Below are 27874 nucleotides of genomic sequence, written 5' to 3'. Positions count from 1 at the left end.
GTTTTTGACCCGTTGCCATGAAAACGGGGCAACCAGTGGAGCACAAACATATTCATACTGCAACTTTGTGCACATTGTTAAAAACATGATCTGATAATACAATATTTGTAATGGCTTAATCCTTTTGAAACCTTTGTTGTTTTTTGTTTCTTCTCACTTTTGTTTATTGTTTACTTCACAGAGAAATAGAGACATAAATATATATATATATATATATAGAGAGAGAGAGAGAGATAGGCAGAGCATGAGATAGAGGGAGACAGGGACACAGAGAAAGAGAGCAAAAGAGAGACTTAGGGAGGGAGAGAGGGAGGGAGAAATTCCACTCTCCATCTGCTCTTTGAGTGCTGTGAATCCTACGATTGTAATTTTCAGCTGCAGAAAGAAGGGGCAGATATCTTTTGGTATTGCAGTCAGTCAGTTCACCGGGCTGGCCCCGTCACGTCTTTGTTCTATTTCCTGCTGAGCGGCAGGCTGGCAGCTCACTGCTCCATGTACTCATAACGACGTTGTTAAAAAACACAATGCAGTGGAAATGCCATCTTGACACTCTATCCCAGGAAGTCCTTCAGTTCAGACAGATTGAAATAGATTCAGAGATTCTCTCTGTTACCATTCCTTTCCCTCTTAACAACAAATAGCCTCACCATGCAGTGTCCTGACTACCGAACGTGCCCCTTCATCTCTGGGACTGACATGACTGTTTTTTTCTGTGGACAGACACTCAAGGCCAATGTCCAGTCGAGTGATTGATTGTGATCGAATGGATGACTGACTGATTTATTCTGTTGCTTCATTAACTCTGTTCCTTTCCCTCATCCAGGTGTATTGGACCCAGACTGCAGGACTGTATTGGCATGATGGACAGGTAAATATCTCTTCAAATCCCTACTGTCACTTCCTCCTCTGTCCCCAGGACAGACTGCATACACAGAGACACAAGTTCAACTTTTATTTATTTGCGATTTGTATGTACAAGTTTATGCATTTAAATGTATCTTTGACGAGGGCTCAATAGTAAAAAGATGACACACACACACACTTCTCCCCAGCAGAAAATGTCATGACAACCAACTGTTCCCACTGAGCAAGGCTTATATTTATTGCTACAGTGGTTCCTCCTTTAAAAGTTGCGAGCTTACATCGCAGGACTTAGAGGTACCCAGCGTCACGGCTTCATTGCTCCAGACCACCACAAGGGGGAGTTAGAACACTAATTTTGCATTTGAGTCCCAAGGTTTTTATATGACCAATCATAGTGGTTCCAATAACTAATTTGATGCGGGCCACCAGTCACAGGTGACTTTCTTCAGCAAAGATGGCTGACAAAACATTACGGTGGAAGCAAATGTAAGTAATTATAACATGAGTCAAGCAAAAAATGTGCAATTGAGATGAATGTTGTTAATGTAGAGACAAACGATTGTGCATATTTTTTTGTCATACAGTTAATTTACAGAAATCACTATTTAGCCAGTTTGCTGACTAGCTAGCTAGTGTTATGACATGAGTATGAAATTGTAATTCATGTTTTGGGACTCCTGAGAAAACCAGGCTGTCTATTGAAACAGTGGATGTAAGAATCTAGCTAGCTAAAGCATTTCCTGCAAATTGAATGTACAATTGTGTTAGCATGCCTTGCTTATATTTTCTGTGCAATGCAGCTGAAGTAACATAGCTAGCTAACTATGTACTTGTGTATTGGTGGTTAAAATAACTGCCTATGGATGTGTCTGAATGACGCTAATTTGTAATTCATATATACAGAAAATAAACAGTACAATACACTTCCTGTGCATATCTACCTCCATCTATCTGAGGACACAGGATACAGTAGGTAGAGTATTTCAATGAGATACTTCATTTCAACCAGTGGAGAATGTGAAACGCTATATTGAAAGTTCATTATCCAGGTGAAATAAATACATAATACACGCATTATAAATATTATAATATTATGTTATAAATACAAGTTCAATCTGTACTTCAATGCACATACGATGTACATTCTAAAAAAAACAGAAAGAAAGGGGTGGGGAGAGAGGTGTAAAAGACAAAGGGAAAGAGGTAAGAGCAGAAGAGCCGGGAAGACAGCATATGACTAATGAATGACCTACCCTAATATTCTCTCAGTTCATCACAATTACATAGTGTCTCTAGCGGTGTCTCTTAACCAGCCCTGGGCCCCCAGTTGGCCCGAAGGTTATCTGTGGCGATGACGGGACTGGCTTCCTCTCTCACATCAAAACATACCTGCAGACGAGAGACAGAAGGATAGAGAGAGAGAGCAGGATTAAGCTTTGTTTTTTAAATTCTAACACTGTCAGTCATCATTATCATCATGAGGTGAAATACAAAACTGACCTTGGATCATTAACTCTGGGACTACTATATCTCTGTATTTCAATGTAAAGCACCTCTTTAATAATACTTCTGTTGACCCGACCAAGTGACCTCTCACCTATGATTATGCTGTGCCCTCTGTGTCAGCTAGTTCAGATGTGGGAGGGGTTCACCAACACACGCTGATATAACCTAGAGGATTTAGGGAAAAGGATGAAGTGAAACTGAGACTTATTGAGGAAATAAGATGGTGAAAGAGAGTGTTCAACAGGAATCTGTGTGTGTAGTCTCACCTGGTGTCCACACTAAGTGGTACTTTATGCTCAAAAACAGACATATGAGGACAAACAATATAACATATAATTATTATACTTTTACAGTACCAGATCATTTGGAATTACTAAAGTATAATATTCCTTATAACAAATCATAACATTGGATAGATACAGTAGGTGCATGTGTAGCATGTGACAATAGTAGGATCATATCAAGGATTGCGTCACAAATGAATACATAAATACCACTTGAAGCTTGATGACTTAATCATTTGAATCAGCTGTGTAGTATTAAGACAAAAAGAAAGATGTGCAGCCCTTTGAGTCCCCAGGACCAGGACTGAGAACCACTGCTCTTCATTGGGACCTCTTCATCTGCAGACAGGCTTTCACAGCTCTCTGTATCCAAGGGCAGGAAACCTCAAGAAAACAGACTTCATTATACTCAAATTAGACAGCACTGAATATGATGTTCTCTGTCCTCACTTTTAAGGACTGGAACTACACAAAATTACCTGCTCTATCCAGAATATCCTACTCTCACTTTGACAGCTGGGCCTGCTTGCGTTTCACTCTCCTCCATGGCTGTTAGCTAGCTACCTACACATGTATTTTACAGCTTTAAATATATCAAGATAGATAGCTAATATGAAGTGAGGTAGCTGGTCAAATGTAATTAACTTAGCTAGCTGTCTATACAGTATGTAAACTAGCTAGCTACGTTGGCAGCTCATTTGAGTTAAAAATGCACTATAGCTAGTTACTGAAGCTAATAATACATAGTTTCTTAACATTTTCGAAATGTATTTGCTTACTTGAATAGGTTCTCCCACCCATGTGGACAATTGGAAACAGAGCAGCAAAGTTAATTTGTCACCAGAGCGGTTTAGAGCATGTTACTATTTGTCTGTGAATAACCAGACCTTCATACAAACTTGATATGCTGAATTTGACGCACAATCAAAGTTGCTGCCATATCCTGCCAGCACACCCACAAGCGAGGCACTCAGGCGGAGAATGAGGTGTGGAACGGAGCGAGGAACGAGATGGGAGTAACAATCCGGTCTAAATAACAAGTGGAAAGGGGAAAAAATTATTATTATTATTATTAACCCCACATTATAATTATATAAAAGCCCCTTAGATATTCTGTGTTGACAGCTGGAGGCGTTTTGTTTTTCACAAGCGTACTTACTGTAGCAGACTGTGAATTCTGCCAACGTGTAATGGGTGCGTGTCGGTGGCAGGGAAGTCAGGCGCAGGAAAAAGAACTTGGTATAAACGGAGTAGTTTAATAAGTGCTCATAAAACTCCAAAATATACAAAAAATTATATAAGTGGGTACAAAACCCGTCGCACACCGACACATAATTTGCACATAACATACAATAAAACAATCTCCGACAAGGACATGAGGGGAAACAGAGGGTTAAATACACAACATGTAATTGATGGGATTGGAACCAGGTGTGAAGGAAGACAAGACAAAACCAATGGAAAATGAAAAACAGATCAGTGATGGCTAGAAGGTCGGTGACGTCGACCGCCGAACATCGCCCGAACAAGGAGAGGGACCGACTTTTCTAGGATGGGCTATTAGCTGAACAAAAGACTATTCAACCTTTACTAAAGAATTGTCAAATAGCCTAGCTAGGTGCGAAAAATCCCCCTCCCCAACAAAATAATTTGTTTTCGACCTTTCTAAGGCACTGCATCTCAGTGCAAGAGGCATTACTACAGTCCCTGGTTCGAATACAGGCTGTTTCACATCCGACCGTGACTGGGAATGCCATAGGGCGGCACACAATTAGCTCAGCGACATTAGGGGTAGGCCGTCATTGTCAATAAGAATTTGTTCCTACCTGACTTGCCTAGTTAAATAAAGGTTACATAAAACAACTGTTGGCAACCACAGCTCAATCAATAGGAGGTGAACAGTGGCTGGTGCTGGAAATATAGCTAACTTGTTATTCAAGTGTTGCACACCAACAGATGGAGAAAATCTACACCAGTCGAGCAATTCATTTCAACAATAATCTTCATTTTAATTGGACTTTACAAACAACAAGAGGGCTTCATTTGAGTCTATTTCTTCGGAGCCTAGAATATATAAAATAACTTAACTGGCTGATGCAGGTTCGATACCGGTGTCGGCTGCCACTGGGAGACCCATGAGGCAGCTTTTGGTTTTAATTTAGAATCCTCCAATCCTCTATATGTAATTATTGGCGGAGAATCACGTTATATTTTTCAATATACTGTAGGCGATATGAGTCTCACTAGTTTTGAGTAATGTGCTATTAAAAGTGGTGTAGGTCTTATTTATTTAAAGAGTATATTGAAGTTAGAAGCAGTAGGATTTGAATGAAAAGCCTACAACTATTTTAGGACCAATACTAAAGCACACCAATAAGAGAGACTTGCTAGGGCCAAGAAACACGAGCAATGGACATTAGACTAGTGGAAAACTGTCCTTTGGTCTGGTGAGTCCAAATGTGAGATTTTTGGTTCCAACCGCCATGTCTTTGTGAGACGCAGAGTAGGTGAACGGATGATCTCCGTGTGTGTGGTTCCCACCATGAAGCATGGAGGAGGAGGTGAGATGGTGTGTGGTGCTTTGCTGGTGACACTGTCTGTGATTTATTTAGAATTCAAGGCACACTTAACCAGCATGGCTACTGCAGCAATACCCCATCCCATCTGGTTTGCACTTAGTGGGACTATCATTTGTTTTTCAACAGGACAATGACCCAAAACACACCTCTAGGCTGTGTAAGGGCTATTTGACAAAGGAGAGTGATGGAGTGCTGCATCAGATGACCTGGCATCTACAATCACCCGACCTCAACCCAATTGAGATGGGGTTGAGATAGTGAGAGGAAACAAAAAGGAAGAACAGAAGAGAACAGAGGGACAGAACACATCATTCAAAAGGCCTCATAGAACAGCTTCCCCCTATAGGACTATGCTTAGAAAGAAACAGCACAGAAGAGAGATGCCAAATTGGCTTAAAAATGAAGGCCGAAACAAAGGCATAGTGTAAAAACACACTACTTGGCCAAAGCATCCTGATCTCAAGGCAGAGCTGAGCTGAGCTGAATGGAGCTGTGTAAGAGCGGAGAGAGAGAGGCGGTAATGACTGCTAATTCATTCCAAGCTGCATCTCAAATGCCACTATTCCCTATCTAGTGTACTACTTTGGACCAGAGCTTTATGGTCACTATATAGGGAATATGTTGCCATTTGAGACACAGAAAGAGCCTGCAGGAGCCTAGGTCTCACTCTCCACTGATCCACTACTCTACTATCTGACGATCTGATTTACTACTCTTCTATCTGATTCACTACACTCTAGTTGTTGCATTTCTACAATCTGTTTCAGTACTCTATGTGATTCAATGCTCTTCAATCTGATTCGCTACTCTACTATCTGATCCACTTCTCTTCTATCTGAGGCAATGAGGGGAGAATGTCAGGGTGAGCTGATGATGGGAGACAGGGAGAGGCTGTGGGGTGAAGATGGGGTGAGGAGGAAGAGAGGTGAAGGTGGATGAGGAGAAGTGCTAGTAAACAGATAAAGTTTACTATGAACTATGTGACTGTGATTGTAGCATGCCAAGTTGGTGAAGTGGCTTTCGAACATGTTTTAGAGAAGCTATGGTTTAACTGAGCATAATAGAAAGGCAGCTTATAACTGATTATAATTGCTTGGGGCCAATGTTGAGAAGACAAAGCCTCTCAGAGGTCAGACATACAGTTGAAGTCGGAAGTTAACATACACCTTAGCCAAATACATTTAAACTCAGTTTTTCACAATTCCTGACATTATATACCAGTAAAAATTCCCTGTCTTAGGTCAGTTAGGATCAACACTTTATTTTAAAAATTTGAAATGTTAGATTAAATTATTTATTTCAGCTTTCATTTCTTTCATCACATTCCCTGAAGTTTACATACACTCAATTAGTACTTGGTAGAATGGCCTTTAAATAGTTGAACTTGGATCAAATGTTTCAGGTAGCCTTCATCAAGCTTCCCACAATAATTTGGGTGAATTTTGGCCCATCTCTCCTGACAGAGCTGGTGTAACTGAGTCAGGTTTGTAGGCCTCCTTGCTCACACACGCTCTTTCAGTCCTGCCCACACATTTTCTATAGGATTTAGGTCAGGGCTTTGTGATGGCCACTCCAATACCTTGACTTTGTTGTCCTTAAGCCATTTTGCCACTTTGGAAGTATGCTTGGGGTCATTGTCGATTTGGAAGACCCATTTGCGACCAAGCTTTAACTTGTCTGATGTCTTGAGATGTTGCTTCAATATATCCACATAGTTTTCCTACCTCATGATACCATCTATTTTGTGAAGTGCACCAGTGCCTCCTGCAGCAAAGCTCCCCCACAACATGATGCTGCCATCCCCGTGCTTCACGGTTGGGATGGTGTTCTTTGGCTTGCAAGCCTCCCCCTTTTTCCTCCAAACATAACGATGGTCATTATGGCCAAACAGTTCTATTTTTGTTTCATCAGACCAGAGGACATTTCTCCAAAAAGTACGATCTTTGTCCCCATGTACAGTTGCAGACTGTAGCCTGGCTTTTTTATGGCGGTTTTGGAGCAGTGGCTTCTTCCTTGCTGAGCGACCTTTCAGGTTATGTCGATATAGGACTCATTCTACTGTGGATGTAGATACTTTTGTACCTGTTTCCTCTAGCATCTTCATAAGGTTCTTTGCTATCGTTCTGGGATTGATTTGCACCTTTCGCACAAAAGTACGTTCATCTCTAGGAGACAGAACGAGTCTCCTTAGTTAGCCGAATGACGGCTGCGTGGTCCCATGGTGTTTATACTTGCGTACTATTGTTTGTACAGATGAATGTGGTACCTTCAGGTGTTTGGAAATTGCTCCCAAGGATGAACCAGACTTGTGGAGCTCTACAATTATTTTTCTGAGGTCTTGGCTGAATTCTTTTGATTTTCCCATGATGTCAAGCAAAGAACCACTGAGTTTGAAGGTAGGCCTTGAAATACATCCACAGGAACACCTCAAATTGACTCAAATTATGTCAATTAGCCTATCAGAAGTCTCTAAAGCCATGACATAATTTTCTGGAATTTTCCAAGCTGTTTAAAGGCACAGTCAACTTAGTGTATGTAAACTTCTGACCCACTGGAATTGTGATACAGTGAATTATAAGTGAAATAATCTGTAAACAATTGTTGGAAAAATTACTTGTGTCATGCATAAAGTAGATGTCCTAACCGTCTTGCCAAAACTATGGTTTGTTAACAAGACATTTGTGGAGTGGTTTAAAAACTAGATTTAATGTCTCTAACCTAAGTAGGTTGTAGGCTGGGTTCCACAGCAGCTGATCTGATTTTGTGTCAACCCTCTTCTACTTTCCTTCCTACTCCTTGCCACAGTCTGCTGTGTAAGGCTGTCTCATATAATATATAATAGAGACTTGACTGTCATCTGCACTCTGTCACTCTCACACACACACACACACACACACACACACACACATACACGCACACACACACACACACACACACACACACACACACACACACACACACACACACACACACACACACACACACACACACGCACACACACACACACACACACACATTAACTCACAATCACACACACACACAGACACATATTAACTCACAAACCTTCTCTTCACAAACACACAAACACACACACACACACATTCTGATTGTCATATTGGCTCAAAGTCTGTTTTTTACTTATTACCCCATTCTCCACTTTCCATTTGGGCATATCTCTACAATGTTTACTAGGAGTATGCCTTTGCTTTCCTACAAATTACAACTATGTCTCTTGAAGCCACTTCCTCCACAAATCATCATGTCGTCCCTGTAATATTGGGTAGGAGAGAGGTGGAGCTGGGAGAATGAGCAGGTGCACCCTATTCCCTATGTGCCATGGTCAAATGTGGCACACTACATACAGTAGGGAATAGAGGAGCCATTTGGGAGGCACCCGATGACCGAAAGATTGGGGGGTGTTTCATGTGATTCCAGAAGTGAGCTGAGTGGATAACATGTAATGGGCCTGTGATGTACCAGGTGGCTGACAGCTTTCCTGCTGATGTAAAACATGACTGGAGTGTGCTGACGCCGCCACTCTGCTCTGTTCTGTTCTGCCAAATGAGCCCTTTTTACAGTTTTTTACAATCACTTTGGCACTAATTTCAGAACCTTGATGTCATTTTTCAAAACTATAGACACAAAACTCACAACCAATGATCAAAATGCACATTTTTCTAAGCTCTTAACACTTTTTCCAATTGCTTGGATACAATACACATAAAGCTAAGATCATTTGTTCATTAAACTAAAATCGCCTGTTCAAAATGACACAACTTAATATCAAAATATTACCATTTCAAAATGCAATTCACACAATACATCTGAGATGACTGTCTATTCATTTCAGTACAATGATCTAACTATCAATTGATACAACTGCTCAAAATGATGCATAGTCTTAATGCATAGTTTTATGGTGCATAGTCTTAATGCATAGTTTTATGGTGCATAGTCTTAATGCATAGTTTTATGGTGCATAGTCTTAATGCATAGTTTTATGGTGCATAGTCTTAATGCATAGTTTTATGGTGCATAGTCTTAATGCATAGTTTTATGGTGCATAGTCTTAATGCATAGTTTTATGGTGCATAGTCTTAATGCATAGTTTTATGGTGCATAGTCTTAATGCATAGTTTTATGGAAACTGTCGAACAATACTCCATGTTTAGAACATGAACGTTTCAGGATAACGAGATCCATTGACACCAATTACGGTGGAACATGAACCAATTGGACTACATTATCTATGGATGTAATATTTCATCATCATTCTTTATCAGACACTGTTTCTATGGTACCACTTACCACTTTTCCAGACCATGTTTTCAGATTTGACATTACTGTACACTCACCGGCCACTTTATTAGGTACACCTGTCTAGTACTGGGTAGGGCCCCCTTTTGCCTCCACAACAGTCTGAATTATTCACGGTGTTGTATGTTAAGAGATGCCCTTCTGCACACCACTGTTTTAAACAGCTGTTATTTGAGCATGTGTGGCCTTTATGTTAGCTTGAATGAGTCTGGACATTCTCCTCTGACCTCTCTCATTAACAAGGTGTTTTTGCCCACAGAACTGCCGCTCACCGAATGTGTTTTGTTTATCGCACCATTCTCTGTAAACTCTAGAGACTGTAGTGCATAAAAGTCCCAGGAAGGCAGCTGTTTCTGAGATGCTGGAATCACCATGTGTGGCATCAACAATCATACCAGGGTCAAAGTTGCTTAGATTACGCATCTTACCCGTTCTAATGTTTGGTCGAACAACATCTACAGCTCTCTACTCTATATACTCTATATATTGAGTTGCAGGCATCCACATGATTCGCTGTTCGAATGTAACCATCCTTGATGAGCTAAATCAGGTCTGTAGAGCTGATGGCATGACCTATGTCATTGTGTGGGATAATGTCAGGTTCCACCATGCTCAAATGGTGCAAGCATGGTTTCAGGCCCATCCACAATTTACCACCCTGTGCTTACCCCCATACTCTCCTTTCCTTAACCAGATTGAGGAATTTTTCTCCACATGGAGGTGGAAGGTATATGATAGGCGCCCTCACGAACAAGCCACCCTTCTCCAGGCCATGGATGACGCATGCAATGACATCACAGCAGACCAGTGTCAGGCCTGAATTCACCATGCAATGACATCACAGCAGACCAGTGTCATGATTGGATTTGCCATGTAATGACATCACAGCAGACCAGTGTCAGGCCTGGATTCGCCCGAAGATTCTTCCCAAGATGTTTGGCTAATGAAAACATCCATTGTGATGTGGATGAGAACCTGTGGCCAAATCCACAAGACAGGGTTGATGTAAATATAGAAGTACAGTAATCAATCTTTTGTTTAGCTTTTTACAGTAAGACAGGTGAGGAACAATGCAGTGATGTTTTACAGTAAGCCAGGTGAGGAACACTGCAGTGATGTTTTACAGTAAGCCAGGTGAGGAACACTGCAGTGATGTTTTACAGTAAGCCAGGTGAGGAACACTGCAGTGATGTTTTACAGTAAGCCAGGTGAGGAACACTGCAGTGATGTTTTACAGTAAGACAGGTGAGGAACACTGCAGTTATGTTTTACAGTAAGCCAGGTGAGGAACACTGCAGTGATGTTTTACAGTAAGCCAGGTGAGGAACACTGCAGTGATGTTTTACAGTTAGCCAGGTGAGGAACACTGCAGTGATGTTTTACAGTAAGCCAGGTGAGGAACACTGCAGTGATGTTTTACAGTAAGCCAGGTGAGGAACACTGCAGTTATGTTTTACAGTAAGCCAGGTGAGGAACACTACAGTGATGTTTTACAGTAAGCCAGGTGAGGAACACTGCAGTGATGTTTTACAGTAAGCCAGGTGAGGAACACTGCAGTGATGTTTTACAGTAAGCCAGGTGAGGAACACTGCAGTGATGTTTTACAGTAAGCCAGGTGAGGAACACTGCAGTGATGTTTTACAGTAAGCCAGGTGAGGAACACTGCAGTGATGTTTTACAGTAAGACAGGTGAGGAACACTGCAGTGATGTTTTACAGTAAGCCAGGTGAGGAACACTGCAGTGATGTTTTACAGTAAGCCAGGTGAGGAACACTGCAGTGATGTTTTACAGTAAGCCAGGTGAGGAACACTGCAGTGATGTTTTACAGTAAGCCAGGTGAGGAACACTGCAGTGATGTTTTACAGTAAGCCAGGTGAGGAACACTGCAGTGATGTTTTACAGTAAGCCAGGTGAGGAACACTGCAGTGATGTTTTACAGTAAGCCAGGTGAGGAACACTGCAGTGATGTTTTACAGTAAGACAGGTGAGGAACACTGCAGTTGACCTTTAACTGTTTTTTCTTTTTTTGTAGCTAATTATTTTTGCTTTGATTCAAAGAAACATATGTTGTGATTTTATTGTATTTCATCAATAAATGTCATATTTTGTTCAATGATTCCACTGTGTCTGTAGTATTCTCTCTACTAGTCCTTTTACAGTGATGTATTTACATGAAGTAGCATAATGAAACATGTATCACATATTTTGTACTACAATATTTAATGATTGTGCGGACAACTACACAGTGAAACTATCGGTATCTTGTGTGTGGGTGATCTAAATGAATGGTCCTATGCTATTTCATGATAAATGAGTTATTTGAACCAATGGTTCTGCAAGTGCAAGGTTTCTTTAACGATATGAATGCACAATGCAATGTTTTGAACATTATCTGCGATATGGATGAAACCCAGCCCTTAATGAATCACTAACCATCTGAATTCTTTAGCAATACAAGACCATCGCTTAATGAGAGGTCGACACGTCTGGTTAGCAGATATCACTGAATTTGTTCAGGAAATGTGTCATTCTAATGCACCTGTGTTGCAAGTGATGACCGTTTTGAGTTTTGTGTCTAGAGTTTTGAAAAATGACCACAAGGTTCGGAAATTAGTGCCAAAGTGATTTTTAAAAACTGTATTAAGATAGAGAATAGGGCCTATTCACTCAGATACACCATCTCATCTTCTCACCTACAGTATACTCTGTCTGCGTTCTAAATGGCACTCCATTCCCTATATGCACTTTTAACCAAGTCCCTAGGGGTATGGTCAAAAGTAGTGCACTATGCAGGGAATAGGGTGCCATTTGGGACGTAACCCAAAGTTCCCAGCACTCAGCGCAGACAGACAGACAGGGAGACAGGTTGGGAGTGTAGAGCAGGGGTGTCAAAGTCAAATGGACGGAGGGCCAAATAAAAAAATCAGCTACAAGACGAGGGCCGGACTGTTCGAATGTTCATTGAAAATTTTTTAAATGACGCATATAGTCTAGTGAACCTAATTGAACCTACTGAAAACCTAACAAATATATTACAATATGATCAGATAAATAAAGCAATATTTTCTTATGGCTCTGTCAGTAATCTTTAATTTTCAACAGACACAAAAGACAAATTTCCTTTATATAAATATCCCCATAACATGAACATTAAATGAAAGAAACCGGTATTCAAGGCACCATCAGTAGACTATATTTTCTATTTTAGCAAAAGTGGGCTAAATTTACTTCAAAGAAAAAACAATAATAGCAATTTTCTATCATCCACTCAACTGAAATATTTTTAAAATATAATTGGATTGAAATACAAAAAAATAAAGTGCAAAAATCTATTAATCAAAAACAACACTTTGTTTAAGGAGAAGTAACATGCAGTGAAAACAAATATTAAATTTTAACTTTTAAACTTGAACTGAGTAAAAACTCTAAATATGTGATTGCACAGTAATGTTCACTTGTTTGAGGTTGAGGGTGATACTTGGTGGTGTCCCATCTTTTCCACAAGTTCATCAATGTTCGGGGTAAGGCTCTGAGCTGAAGAAATCCTCAGAATTGAGTGGAGGTGTTCAGCAGTAAGTCGACTTCTGTGTGATGTTTTGTTCAGGTTCATCAAAGAAAACAGTTGTTCACACAGGTATGTGCTGCCAAACATAGACAACGTTTGAGCAGCCTGGATGCGCAGCTGGGGCATTGTGCCGGGGAGGAAACGGGCGAACTCCGCAGCACCCACTGCCGCATATTTTGCCCTCAGTGCATCATTGCATTGGAGGTCAATCAACTCCATTTGGAGGTTTGGTGGTGAGCTTTCCACGTCAACAGCAAATGGGTTACCGAGCAGTTCCAACCTGCTTTTTTGTGCTTCAAAGTCAGCAAATCGGCGTCGAAAGTCAGCGGCAAGCATACCTATTTTATCAGCCAACTGTGTGCTCGGGAACGCACTGGTAGAGAGCTTCTCTTTCATGGTCTGGCAGCTGGGAAAGTGGCTCAAATTTTCTTTCCGCATCTGCGTCTCCCACAGAGTCAGTTTGGTTTTAAATGCCTTCACTGTACTGTACATATCAGAGATGACACGATCCCGACCCTGCAGCTGCAAGTTTATTGCATTCAGATGACTCGTAATGTCACACAGAAAAGCCATTTCACACAGAAACATTTCGTCTCGGAGTTGTGTTGTGTCTTTCCCTTTGCTGTCCAAGAACAGACAAATCTCCTCACGAAGCTCGAAACATCTTTGAAGCACCTTTCCCTGGCTTAGCCATCGCACCTCTGTGTGATAAGGCAAATCACCATGCTCCGTTTCTAACTCCGTCAGAAATGCCTTGAACTGGCGGTGATTCAAACCTTTGGCTCTGATAAAGTTAACTGTGCGCGTGATGATGCTCATTACATGCTCCATTTTCAAGGCTTTACCGCACAACGCTTCCTGGTGTATGATACAATGATAAGCTGTCAGCTCACCTGTCGCGTTTTCCTCTTGCATCTTTTCCCGTATCTTCGCCACCAGTCCGCTCCTGTGTCCACACATCGCAGGTGCTCCGTCGGTTGTCAAACCCACGAGTTTTTCCCAAGGCAGCTCCATCTCATTTACACATCTTGACACCTCTTCATACAAATCATGCCCCGTAGTTGTGCCATGCATAGGACGTAAAGCCAAAAACTCCTCTGTCACGCTTAGGTTGGAGTCCACTCCGCGGATGAAAATTGACAACTGGGCAATGTCAGAAATGTCGGTGCTCTCATCCACAGCCAAGGAATATGCAATAAAATCTTTTCCCTTTTTCACAAGCTGCTCTTTTAGATTGATGGACAACTGGTCTACTCTCTCGGCAATGGTGTTTCTGCTCAGACTCACATTTAAAAAGAGTTGCCTTTTTTCTGGGCAAACTTCGTCACAAACTTTAATCATGCAGTTTTTGATGAAATCCCCCTCCGTAAATGGCCGGGCTGATTTAGCGATCTCTTCTGCCAAAATAAAACTGGCCTTGACAGCAGCCTGGCCTTGTGATTTGGCTTTTTTGAACAGAGCCTGTCGAGATTTGAGGCCTCGTTTTAATTCCTCTGCCTTTTGTAGCCTTTGTTCCATGTCCATATTCTTGTTTTTGTCCGCGTGTTTCGTTTCATAATGTCGTCTCAGATTATACTCTTTCAGTACCGCCACACTTTCTCCACACAGAAGACACACAGGTTTTCCAGCTACCTTCGTGAACATATACTCCGACTCCCACCTTGTTTGAAACCCCCGGTTCTCAGTATCCACCTTTCGTTTTGCCATTTTTGATGGGTATCTGAAAGTTAATTTTACTGTGATGCTGACGACTGCTGTGCCAATAAATATTGAAATGAAGCAGCCTACTGCTCGGTGCGTCACCTTTGCATTGTGGGAAATGTAGTATTGGTGCGTGTAAAAGATCTGCGGGCTGCCGGCTTGCTGCGGGCCGGTTCTAATAATAAATCAAGATCATCCCAGGGGCCGTAAAAAACCTTCTTGCGGGCCGGATGTGGCCCGCGGGCCTTGACTCTGACATATGTGGTGTAGAGGGTTGGAGAGATCATGGAAAGTGCTGATCACACATGCTGAATGGAATATATTATTTTTATTCAATTAGAAAAAATGTACTGACTTTCATTTCTTCCCCTTCTTTGAATTAACTGCCTAACATTGTAACAGGACACCTCCAGATGCTAGATCATGTATTTTGTCAAAGGTTGTTAGCTAATTAAGAATTGTCCCAAGCTCTAGTCAGCCACGTCTGTTGTGACCTCTGGAGTCTGTGCCTATCAGACCTGGTTTCAAATAATATTTCTTTCCTTTCAAATATTTGTAGCATTTGATTAAACCTACTTGACCTGCCAGTTGGACAAACTAGTCCATTGGTTTCACTGTACCAGCCAATAATAGGTACATCAAGAGCAGCTAAACTATTTTAAAGAAAATAAAGAGGTAGTATCTAATGCTGTGGCCCTATCTCACATCTCTCTCTCTCAGGACTCCCCTGATTGCAGCCGGGGTGATAGGTGGCCTCTTCGTGGTGGTCATCGTGGCTCTGAGCGGAGCCGTGTCTGTCCGCAGGAAGAGCATCAAGAAGAAGAGAGCCCTGCGACGCTTCCTCGAGACAGAGGTATGGGGTGTGAATACGCACACACACACACACACACACACACACACACACACACACACACACACACACACACACACACACACACACACACACACACACACCTGGAGACAAAGTTTGGATGTGGATGTGATAATCAAGGATAGAGGTATGTACTTTAAGCTTACTGGAGACAGGACAGGGTAAGGACATCTTGATGTGGATCATAGACAAACCTTCCATTGGGCTCTCGTCAAAATATAGGGAATAAGGTACCAATTGGGATGTAGCACGAGTTTACAGTACAAAGACTTTGCAGTGATTAGTTTTGAAGTTTCAATTCACTCTCATCCTATATCCTAATCTTAGTGTGATGGTCTTCCCTTCACTCACTGCTTTATGAAGAGCTGTAATAACACAGAGCCAGTAGTGCCAATCTCTCTCTTGGCATGTGATGTGCTCTGTTATAGGTGAGGGCCACCAGAGATCACAGAGTGGCCTCTCCCTCTTCTCTCCTTCCTCTCTCTGTCATATCCTCTCTCTCTCTCTCTTTCTCTCTCTCTCTCTCTCTCTCTCTCTCTCTCTCTCTCTCTCTGTGGCCTTTCTCCCTTATCTATCATGTTCTCTCGTCCGCCTCTCTACATCCTCTTTCCCACTTTCCCTCCATCTCTCGTTCTCTCTCTCTCTCTCTCTCCTCTACGTCCTCTTTCCCTTCTCTCTCTCTCTCTCTCTCTCTCTCTGTTGCCATTCTCCCTCATCTCTTCATCCTCTCTCCCTCCTCTCTCCCCATTCTCCATCCTCTCTCCCACTACTCTCTGACCTCTCTCCCACTAATTTCTCTGTCCTCCCTCCTTCCCTCCTCGCTCCCTCCTCTCCTTTGTTCATGTTTAGAATACCTGAGCTTGAACCCAGAGTCAATAATGATTAGTGTTATTATTTGGCTTTACATAGCTTTTTTGGAACGAACGTTATGCACGAAAATATTGTCAGTACTCATATTGACCTTACTCTGAACCAGGCAACACAAAGCAACACAAATACAATCACACCTTATTAAAATCTCAATCATCTTGTTGTACTGCTTTAATATAACATTATGCCACTGTACTGTACCTCGTCTAGAAACGCGAACACAACAGCCATTACTGTATTACAACTTTACTTTTATGTAGAGGTAGCTATGTTCTGTATCTGAGTTCTACAGAGTGTCTGCTTCTGACCAGCATTACAATACTCTGTCTTAGAGTACAGGCTAACATGAGAGTAACACACACACACACACACACACACACACACACACACACATGCATGCACAAACACTCACACACACGCGCACACGCACACGCACACGCACACACACACACACACACACACACACACACACACACACACACACACACACACACAATCCTACAAGTCTATGCATAACAATGCTCCCTTCTTCCTCCTGACTCTGTAGCAGTACAGCATAACTGTTTTCTGTCACTGTCTCTTTGGATAATTAGGCAGCTCATCCATCAAATGGAATAGACAGATCACACTGCATCCCAAATGGCACCCTATTCCCTACATAGTGCACTACTTTTGAACAGGGCTTGTAGGGGAACAGATTGCCATTTGGGATGGAGCTCAGGCTGTACTCATGTCATCTGGATAACAGAAACCTTTTATTCTCTCATCATGGCTACATCCCAAATGGCACCCTATTCCCAACAAATGTAGTCCACTATACAATAAATTGGCTGCCATTTTGGATGCATCCCCAGGCTACACCCTGGTCAAAACTATTGTACTATGTAGGGAATAGGGGACCATGACGCAGCCCAAACAGGCAGGGGGGTGGTGAGCAGAGCGCAGATCTCTCATCCTCTCAAAACATCCATCTTAATGAATATCCCAGCCTGCCTTGCTCCACTCCCTGCCACGCGACCCCAACCAGGAAGCGTTCTGTCTGCATTTGGAACTCTTAATGAAATATCAAGAGCATTGTCTCCCCCCTCTCCCTTGTCTGATCAGAATGAATGGATAGGATAGGGAGGAGATGGGTAAGTCCCTAATAGCACCTTATTACAGGACAGAACCACTGTCAGGTCTGCAAACAGAACCAGTACTGCACATGTGATAGGAGATATATGATATTAGTTATAACGACGACTGTGAAATAACATTAACAGGCAGCCTATCATTCAGTTTCACTTTAATTGAGTTTCAGTATACTAGCCATGTTTTGAATTCATATTTTAGTCCCATTCAGTACTGTAGCTACTAGCTACATACTGTGAGATGCCTGATGCGTACAGTTGAAGTCGATAGTTTACATACACTTAGGTTGGAGTCATTAAAACTCGTTTTTCAACCACTCCACAAATGTGTTGTTAACAAACTATAGTTTTGGCAAGTCGGTTAGGACATCTACTTTGTGTGTGACACAAGTCATTTTCCAACAATTGTTTACTGACAGATTATTTCACTTATAATTCACTGTATCACAATTCCAGTGGGTCAGAAGTTTACATAAACCAAGTTGACTGTGCCTTCATCTCGGAGAGATGAATGTACTTTGGTGCGAAAAGTGCAAATCAATCCCAGAACAACAGCAAAGGACCTTGTGAAGATGCTGGAGGAAACAGGTACAAAAGTATCTCTGTCCACTGTAAAACGAGTCCTATATCGACATAACCTGAAAGGCCGCTCAGCAAGGAAGAAGCCACTGCTCCAAAACCGCCATAAAAAAAGCCAGACTACGGTTTGAAACTGCACATGGGGACAAAGATCATACTTTTGGAGAAATATCCTCTGGTCTGATGAAACAAAAATAGAACTGTTTGACCATAATAACCATTGTTATGTTTGGAGTAAAAAGGGGGAGGCTTGCAAGCCGAAGAACACCATCCCAACTGTGAAGCAAGACTGGTGCACTTCACAAAATAGATGGCATCATGAGGGAGGAAAACAACGTGGATATATTGAAGCAACATCTCAAGACATCAGTTAAAACTTGGTTGCAAATGGGTCTTCCAAATGGACAATGACCCAAAGCATACTTCCAAAGTTGTGGAAAAATGGCTTAAGGACAACAATGTCAAGGTATTGGAGGTACCATCACAAAGCCCTGAACTCAGTCCTATAGAAAACTTGTGAGCAGAACTGAAAAAGTGTGAGCGAGCAAGGAGGCCTACAAACCTGACTCAGTTACACAAGCTCTGTCAGGAGGAATGGTCCAAAATTCACCCAACTTATTGTGGGAAGCTTTCGGAAAGCTGCCCGAAATAATGAAAGAAATAAAAGTTGAAATAAATCATTCTCTCTACTATTATTCTGACATTTCACATTCTTAAAATAAAGTGTTGATCCTAACTAACCTAAGACAGGGAATTGTTACTATGATTGTCAGGAATTGTGAAAAACTGAGTTTAAATGTATTTGGCAAAGGTGTATGTAAACTTCCGACTTCAACTGTATGTGTCCTGTTCTATTGCTAATGTTGAGGGCGGTATAGCGCTAGCTCACTCTGAGCGCTGCCTGCAGAGAGGACAGACAGGCATTCACTCTATCACCGTGTAGGAGAAGAGAGTAGGGGATGGGAGGAAAGGGGAGAAGAGGAGAAGAGAGTACTCTGTGTTAACAGACAGTAGGTTCAGGTTCCATTAAAGCTCTCAACACCACATAGTGTAGTGAAAAAGCCTGGATGTACTGCACTCTAAAAAATGCTGGATTAAAAGCAACCCAATTTGGGTTATTTGGTAACCCATCACTGAGTAAATATTGAACAGAACATACATTGGGTTATTTTGACCCAGCCAGTTCGGTTGTTGGGATGACCCAAATATGGGTTAAATTATCCTTTAATTTGGTATTTTTTTACAGTCACCCTGCGTTGACTTAAAAGCTGGGTCTTTTTTAATTTACCCATATCTAATTTACTGTAGTATTGTCTGGGGCACTACATGTGCCTGCTACTTAAACAAAATACTCATCATTAAAAAAAAGTTGCTTGACTAGCCACCTCCTCTAATTACCTGGCTCCACCTGCACCTTTGTTTAAGAAACTCAATATCTTGTCTATTTTCGACATTAATGCACCCCAGTTATGTATTTTCATCTACAAATACTCATACCTCCCAGACAGTTGTCATGTCTTTGGCTATGCCAGATTAAGTTATATGACATGCTATTCTATAAAATCATTTCTCCGTAATTAATATCACCTGATTGAGCTAATCATGTAAATGATTAGACTAGAGAGTCGGGGCACCACAAAATTATATTTATAGAGCTGTTGTCTTCCGAATAAACTCTTAAAGACCTAGTAATATTTTACATCAATAGCAGTCAATATTAATCGTCACCTTAATTCAGTCTCACCTGAAAGTTGCAAATTCTTGGTTATCTTCATGAACCCTGGCTAACAAGTTGAATCAGCAATACAAAATTGTGTTTAGTTATTTATTTACTAAATACCTAACTAATCACACAGAATTACACATACACATAATTAATCATAACTTGATTACAAATTATGTCATAAAGGAAAACGTCCCTAGCGGGCGGAACAGATATGACAGCTGGTTACACAAAAGAAAAGGGCTGGGTTTGAGTGAAAGAGCGGGAAGACTGAGGACCAAAGGAAGAAGCTGTGCTATCATAAATACAGTATCTTATGCATTCTAAATTACCACCCATTTGGATAAGGAAAATGCAATAAATATTTACTCTGAGCTGCGCTTCGGTAGGTTTGTGGTAGATGGAAGGCTGTGTTGCCAAACCGAGTCCTTTGTCCTTTGAAGAATGTCTCTGGTGGTCAATTGGATACGTTGTAGTAACGTCGTTGTGTGATAGATGGATACTCTGTCTGTTCCTTCCTAACCCTCGTTTGCAGCTGCTTTTGCTAACTCAATGGCTAGGAGGTATCGCTTCTGTAGTGAATAAGAGTTCAAAGTTCATACCATTCGAAACCAAAGCTCACGCTGATGCTCGCTTTGTTCTGTAGTTATTATCTGAATCATTCTGACATTGGACCACCGACCTCACATCCTCGGAACAGGAGGTTATATTATCGTCAAGGCTTTATATAGGAAGGGAGAGGAGGGCGTGTTTGAAATGTTTTATAGCCCATGTCCCTTCACAGGGGTGGGCCACTGATTGAGCAGAGCCCTAACCTTGTGAAAACCCAAATCTCACATTTTAGAAGCTAAAATCACATTTCATCCCATCACGAATAATTTCATATTCAAACATTTAAATTGAACAACAATTCCACGTGAATCCGATAACTCTGATGTGTAGACTTTCCACTGTAGTGTTTATGTCATCTTATCATTGATGAGAATGTCTCAGAATGTCTCAGATGACAAACGAACTGGTCAGATTACCAGAATATAGTTAATTTCCCCCCACCTTCTGATGTTCCCAGAATATCTATGTTAACCAAGGGGTTTGCAAATGTAACATCACTAGGGTAGAGAGAGGAAAAAGGGGGGAGAGGTATTTATGACTGTCATAAACCTAACCCCAGCCCAACGTCATGACACAGTTTACCTTTCAATGGATTCTTCCAGGTTCATTCTGAAATCCATCTTTATAACACAAGACACTGTGATAACCTTCACCCTCCCCACTGCCGCACCTCACATAGTCAATTCTCTATCAGATACAGAGGTACCATACTCTGGAATTGCCAAAGCCTCATCATCCCTCAATAACTTTAAGCGTAGACTGGGGGTCAGTCTGATGAACCAAACTACTCAGTAATCTCCTCCATATAGCCCAACTCACACTCATATCCACACATGCGCACACACATTTAAACAAAACATATACCGTTTAAAAAAAATTGTGATTGCCTATCAGTCCATTTGTACTTTTATGATTAGTAGGTTTTGTTACCTGTTTTATCAAACTATTTAATTTTTGTACACGTGTGTGGTATATAGTTTTTTTGTGGTGTGGTTTTTATAGAAGCCCTTGTGCTACCAACCACACCTGCACACCGTATTTGTTGTTGTTGTTGTTGTGATAGCTATACAACAGAACATGAATGACATGTATTCTCATGGGTGGCTAAAAATAACTATCTGAAAGTCACACCCCTACTAAACTACGCCTCCAGTCTTCTGATCTGACCCACTGGGTCATATGTCAATAACCCAGCCCCAATATCCCAGTAGTTTTTAAAGAACACAACAAACCCAACAACAACAAAGAACCCAACAAAGTGACCCAATGCCCTGCAACCCAGCAGTTGGGTCAACCAAACAACCCAGCATTCTTTTAGAGTGTACCCTACAGTTACAGTGTACCCTACAGTTACAGTGTACCCTACAGTTACAGTGTACCCTACAGTTACAGTGTACCCTACAGTTACAGTGTACCCTACAGTTACAGTGCCATCAAGTGACGGTGCACTAGGCTCTTTACAAGTTGTTTCAATAATGACAAGATTGTGGCTTTTTCCACTGTACCTTACATTATTGCTCTCTCACACTCTCTCCATCCTCTTCTCCCCACTGTGCTGTCTTGGTTATCTGCATATATATACACACACACACACACACACACACACAACTTCTTTCCTATTATGTTATTCAGTATAACCTGCCTCGATACAACCTTAGTGCTTTGACGTCAGTGATGTCAGTTAGGGAGTAACAAAGAGGGAATGACTCTACTCGTAGAGACTACTAGTAAATGGTAGTGTCCTAGTAGTCTTCCTCAGTTTTCAGCACCACAGATTAGAGGCGGTTGGTGGACAGTTCCCTCCTTGTCCTTGCTACCACACATTCAGCACCTCATGTAATGGACAGCTCCCTGATGTCCAGGGCGACGGAGAGGTGACTGGATTTGTGTGACCCTCCACTCTCTATCCTTCCCTCTCACCTTTCATGCCCCTCCCTCTCCTCCCTGTCCCTCTCCCCTTTCCTCTATCCTTCTTTTCCTACCCCCCCCCCCCCCACACTGCTTCACATTCTCTTTCCATACCCCCCTCATTCCCCATTCCCCCTCTCCTTAGCTCTAATGTGATACTGATTTAGAATTCCATTTAAATGAAGAACAGCTATTGTTTTTTAATCAGACAGCAGTGATGAGCCGGGGGGCATGGCCACAGCTGAGAGAAGGGAGCTGATTTACTCGTTCTCTCTTTCCCCTCTCTCTCTCTTTCTCTCTCTCTCCATTTCCCTCTCTCTCTCCCTCCCTCTCTCTTTCTTCCCTCCCTACCCTGTCTCTTTCTCTCTCTTCGCTCCGTCCCTTACTCTCTTTCTCTCCCCTATTTATCTTTATTTTTCTTTCTTTCTCCCTTCATGTCTCACCCCTCCTTCCCGCTATTATCCTCTCTCTTTCACCATCTCTTCCCTCTCTCACTCTCTCTCTCTCTTTCCCCTCCTCTTTCTCTCTCTCCCCGTCCTCTCGCTGCCTCTACTTCATTCTTCTCCACTTGAAAGATAATGAAACAACTACTCTCTCATACAATTTCTGTAAAGTTTAAAGAGTGCCATGCCCATGGGAGATGTGACTGGTTGGTTGCGTAATTGCTTGATGGATAGATTGGTTAATTGACTGGTTGATGGAGTGAGGAACTAACATATTGCAGATTGATTGATCGATGAATTGACCGATGAGTTGATTGATTGTGTCTCCCTACAGCTGGTGGAGCCACTAACACCTAGTGGTACAGCCCCTAACCAGGCCCAGCTCCGCATCCTCAAAGAGACTGAACTCAAGAGGGTCAAGATACTGGGCTCGGGGGCCTTCGGCACCGTCTACAAGGTATCACCTTATCACATACCACAATCACTTGTTTTGCTCATTAGAAATTAGGAGGTTTTTAAAGGCGGAAGCACATAGAGATGAGGGAGAGGGAGAGATGACAGAGGGAGAAATGGACAGAAAGATGAGGGAGAGACGACAGAGGGCGAAATGGACAGAGAGATGAGGGAGAGAGGACAGAGGGAGAAATGGACAGAGAGCGGAGGGAGAGGGAGAGAGGACAGAGGGAGAAATGGACAGAGAGATGAGGGAGAAATGGACAGAGAGCAGAGGGAGAGGGAGAGAGGACAGAGGGAGAAATGGACAGAGAGATGAGGGAGAAGGAGACAGGACAGAGGGAGAAATGGACCGAGAGCGGAGGGTGAGGGAGAGAGGACAGAGGGAGAAATGGACAGAGGGCGGAGGGAGAGGGAAAGAGGACAGAGGGAGAAATGGACAGAGAGATAAGGGAGAGAGAGAGAGGACAGAGGGAGAAATGGACAGAGAGATGAGGGAGAGAGAGGGAACAGGGGGAGAAATGGACAGAGAACGGAGGGAGAGGGAGAGAGGACAGAGGGAGAAATGGACAGAGAGCAGAGGGAGAGAGAGAGGACAGAGGGAGAAATGGACAGAGATATGAGGGAGAGAGAGAGAGAGGACAGAGGGAGAAATGGACAGAGAGATGAGGGAGAGAGAGAAAGGACAGATGGAGAAATGGACAGAGAGCGGAGGGAGAGGGAAAGAGGACAGAGGGAGAAATGACAGAAAGATCAGGGAGAGAGGACAGAGGGAGAAATGGACAGAGGAATGAGGGAGAGGGAGTGAGGACAAAGGGAGAAATGGACAGAGAGCGGCGGGAGAGGGAGAGAGGACAGAGGGAGAAATGGACAGAGAGATGAGGGAGAGAGAGAGAGGACAGGGGGAGAAATGGACAGAAGGATGAGGGAGAGAGAGAAAGAACAGATGGAGAAATGGACAGAGAGCGGAGGGAGAGGGAAAGAGGACAGTTGGAGAAATGGACAGAGAGCGGAGGGAGAGTGAAAGAGGACAGAGGGAGAAATGGACAGAGAGATGAGAGAGAGAGGACAGAGGGAGAAATGGACAGAAAGATGACGGAGAGAGAGAGAGGACAGAGGGAGAAATGGACAGAGAGATGAGGGAGAGAGAGAGAGAACAGAGTGAGAAATGGACAGAGAGATGAGGGAGAGAGAGAGAGAGACTGACAGACGGACAGAGAGATGTTTACTTGCTTTGGCAATGTAAACATATGTTTTTCATGCCAATAAAGCCCCTTAAATTGAACTGAGAGAGAATCCCATAGGCACATAGTAACGATCGCATGCACATCCAGGTCAGGTATGCTGTTATGCAAGAGAGAGGAGAGCAAGCCCTGTAGTATGTCTCACAATATAGAGGTCTGAACTATTTTTTTTTTTTTAAATTTATTTTTTTTAACCTTTATTTAACTCGGCAAGTCAGTTAAGAACAAATTCTTATTTTCAATGACGGCCTAGGAACAGTGGGTTAACTGCCTGTTCAGGGGAAGAACGACAGATTTGTACCTTGTCAGCTCGGGGGTTTGGACTTGCAACCTATCGGTTACTAGTCCAACACTCTAACCACTAGGCTACCCTGCCGCCCCATAACTATGTCTCACAGTGTAGAAGTCTGAACTATGTCTCACAGTGTAGAGGTCTGAACTATGTCTCACAGTGTAGAGGTCTGAACTATGTCTCACAGTGTAGAGGTCTGAACTATGTCTCACAGTGTAGAGGTCTGAACTATGTCTCACAGTGTAGAAGTCTGAACTATGTCTCACAGTGTAGAGGTCTGAACTATGTCTCACAGTGTAGAAGTCTGAACTATGTCTCACAGTGTAGAGGTCTGAACTATGTCTCACAGTGTAGAGGTCTGAACTATGTCTCACAGTGTAGAGGTCTGAACTATGTCTCACAGTGTAGAGGTCTGAACTATGTCTCACAGTGTAGAGGTCTGAACTATGTCTCACAGTGTAGAGGTCTGAACTATGTCTCACAGTGTAGAAGTCTGAACTATGTCTCACAGTGTAGAAGTCTGAACTATGTCTCACAGTGTAGAGGTCTGAACTATGTCTCACAGTGTAGAGGTCTGAACTATGTCTCACAGTGTAGAGGTCTGAACTATGTATCACAGTGTAGAGGTCTGAACTATGTCTCACAGTGTAGAGGTCTGAACTATGTCTCACAGTGTAGAAGTCTGAACTATGTCTCACAGTGTAGAGGTCTGAACTATGTCTCACAGTGTAGAGGTCTGAACTATGTCTCACAGTGTAGAGGTCTGAACTATGTCTCACAGTGTAGAGGTCTGAACTATGTCTCACAGTGTAGAAGTCTGAACTATGTCTCACAGTGTAGAGGTCTGAACTATGTCTCACAGTGTAGAGGTCTGAACTATGTCTCACAGTGTAGAGGTCTGAACTATGTCTCACAGTGTAGAGGTCTGAACTATGTATCACAGTGTAGATTCAGCTGCCGTCTAACTCAGCTCTCCTACCCCTTTTTGTTAAACACATTTTTCTTGTTCCCTCCATTTAAAAACACCTCTCCACCTCTCTCCTCTTCTGTCATCTCTTCTAACTCACTCCTCCTTTCTTCACCCTCTTCTACCCCTCTAACTTACCTTTCCTCTCTCATCTCTTCTCCCTCAGGGTATCTGGGTCCCGGAGGGCGAGACTGTGAAGATCCCAGTGGCCATCAAGATCCTGAACGAGGCAACGGGACCGAAGGCCAACGTGGAGTTCATGGACGTGAGTGTTTTACTGGCTCCGTATAGGCCCCATACAGTGCCTTCAGAAAGTATTCAGACCCCTTGACTTTTTCACATTTTGTTAGATTACAGCTTTATTCTAAAAAAAAAAATAAATTGTAGAGGGTCTAGGGTGTCAGGTAAGTGTATGGGACATGATCCTTAACTAGCCTCTTAAAGCACTTCATGATGACAGATGTGAGTGCTACGGGGCGATAGTCATTTATTTCAGTTACCTTTGCTTTCTTGGGTACAGGAACAATGGTGGACATCTTGAAGCATGTGGTTCAGCAGACTGGGATAGGGAGATATTGAATATGTCCATAAACATCCCAACCAGCTGGTCTGCACATGCTCTGAGGACATGGCCAGGGATGCCGTCTGGGTCTTCAGACTTGCTAGGATTAACAAACTTAAACGTCTTACTCACGTCAGCCATGGAGAACGAGAGCCCACAGTCTTATGGAGCGTTTCGTGTTGGTGGCACTGTGTTATCCTCAAAGCGGGCAAAGAAGGTGTTTAGCTTGTCCGTGAGAAAGATGTGGCTGGTTTTCCCTTTGTAATTTATGATTGTCTGGAGTACCTGCCACGTATGTCTCATGTCTGAGCCACTGAATTGTGACTCCACTTTTTCAAGTTTTGCCTGTCAATCAGACTTATGGAGGGCTAACTGCACTGTTTGCATTCGGTCATATTCCTTGTCACCTCGCCGTGGTTAAATGCGGTGGTTCACGCTATCATTTTTGCGTGAATGCTGCCATCTTTCCACAGTTTTTGGATTGAGTAGGTTTTAATAGTCACAGTGTGAACAACATCCCCTATACACTTCCTGATTAATCAAAAAAATGCTGCAAAGTTTCTAAGGAGATAGAAGCAGAGCTGCCATTTCTGTCGGCGCCATCTCACTGTTTCACAGTAAACAAATTAAGAACTAAATGTCAGCATGCTTAAAGGGAAGGGCACTCAACATGTATGGCACTTACACAAATGACTGATGATTGGCTGAAAGAAATGTATAATAAGAAGCTTGTGGGAACGGTTTTGTTACACTTCAGTGCAGCTTTTTACATTATCGATCATAATCTGCTTCTGGAAAAAAGTATTTGTTATGGCGTTACATCCCCTGCTATATGGTGGATCGAGAGTTACCTGTCTAACAGAACACAGAGGGTGTTCTTTAATGGAAGCTCTCCAACATAATCCAGGTAGAGTCTGGCATTCCCCAAGGCAGTTCTCTAGGCCCCTTACATTTTTCAATCTTTACTAATGACCTGCCATTGGCTCTGAGTAAAGCCTGTGTGTCTATGCATGCTGATGACTCAACATTATATACGTCAGCTACCACAGCAAGTGAAACCACTGCAACACTTAACAAAGAGCTGGAGTCAGATTTAGAATTGGTGGCAAGTAATAAGCTAGTGCTAAATATTTAAAAAACTTAAAGCATTGTATTTGGGACAAACCATTCACTAAACTCTAAACCCTGAACCTCATCTTGTAATGAATAATGTGGAAATTGAGAGATTTGAGGAAACTAAACTGCTTGGTGTAACCCTGGATTGTAAACTGGTCAAAACATATTGATTGGGAGAGGTCTCAAATCAAATGTTATTTGTCACATGCACCAGTTACAACCGGTGTAGACTTTACCATGAAATACTGGCGAGCCCTTCCCAATGATGCAGAGTTTAAAAATATTAA

General features: G+C 42.4%; 1 protein-coding gene across 1 annotated transcript in view; it reads left to right on the top strand.

The window, feature by feature from the left end:
- LOC139380234 (receptor tyrosine-protein kinase erbB-4-like) overlaps positions 1–27874 on the top strand; it is a 534593-nt gene that overhangs the window by 443131 nt on the left and 63588 nt on the right. Inside the window, exons 17-20 of the mRNA XM_071122768.1 lie at positions 824–868; positions 15538–15670; positions 23288–23410; positions 26076–26174. Of these exons, the coding sequence (XP_070978869.1) occupies positions 824–868; positions 15538–15670; positions 23288–23410; positions 26076–26174 (400 nt within the window). The remainder of the gene's footprint in view (positions 1–823; positions 869–15537; positions 15671–23287; positions 23411–26075; positions 26175–27874) is intronic.

The sequence above is a fragment of the Oncorhynchus clarkii genome, chromosome 22, assembly GCF_045791955.1.
Source record: "Oncorhynchus clarkii lewisi isolate Uvic-CL-2024 chromosome 22, UVic_Ocla_1.0, whole genome shotgun sequence".
Lineage (NCBI taxonomy): Eukaryota > Metazoa > Chordata > Actinopteri > Salmoniformes > Salmonidae > Oncorhynchus > Oncorhynchus clarkii.
The sequence above is the reverse complement of the archived record's forward strand: the minus strand, read 5'-3'. Positions and strand labels throughout refer to the sequence as shown.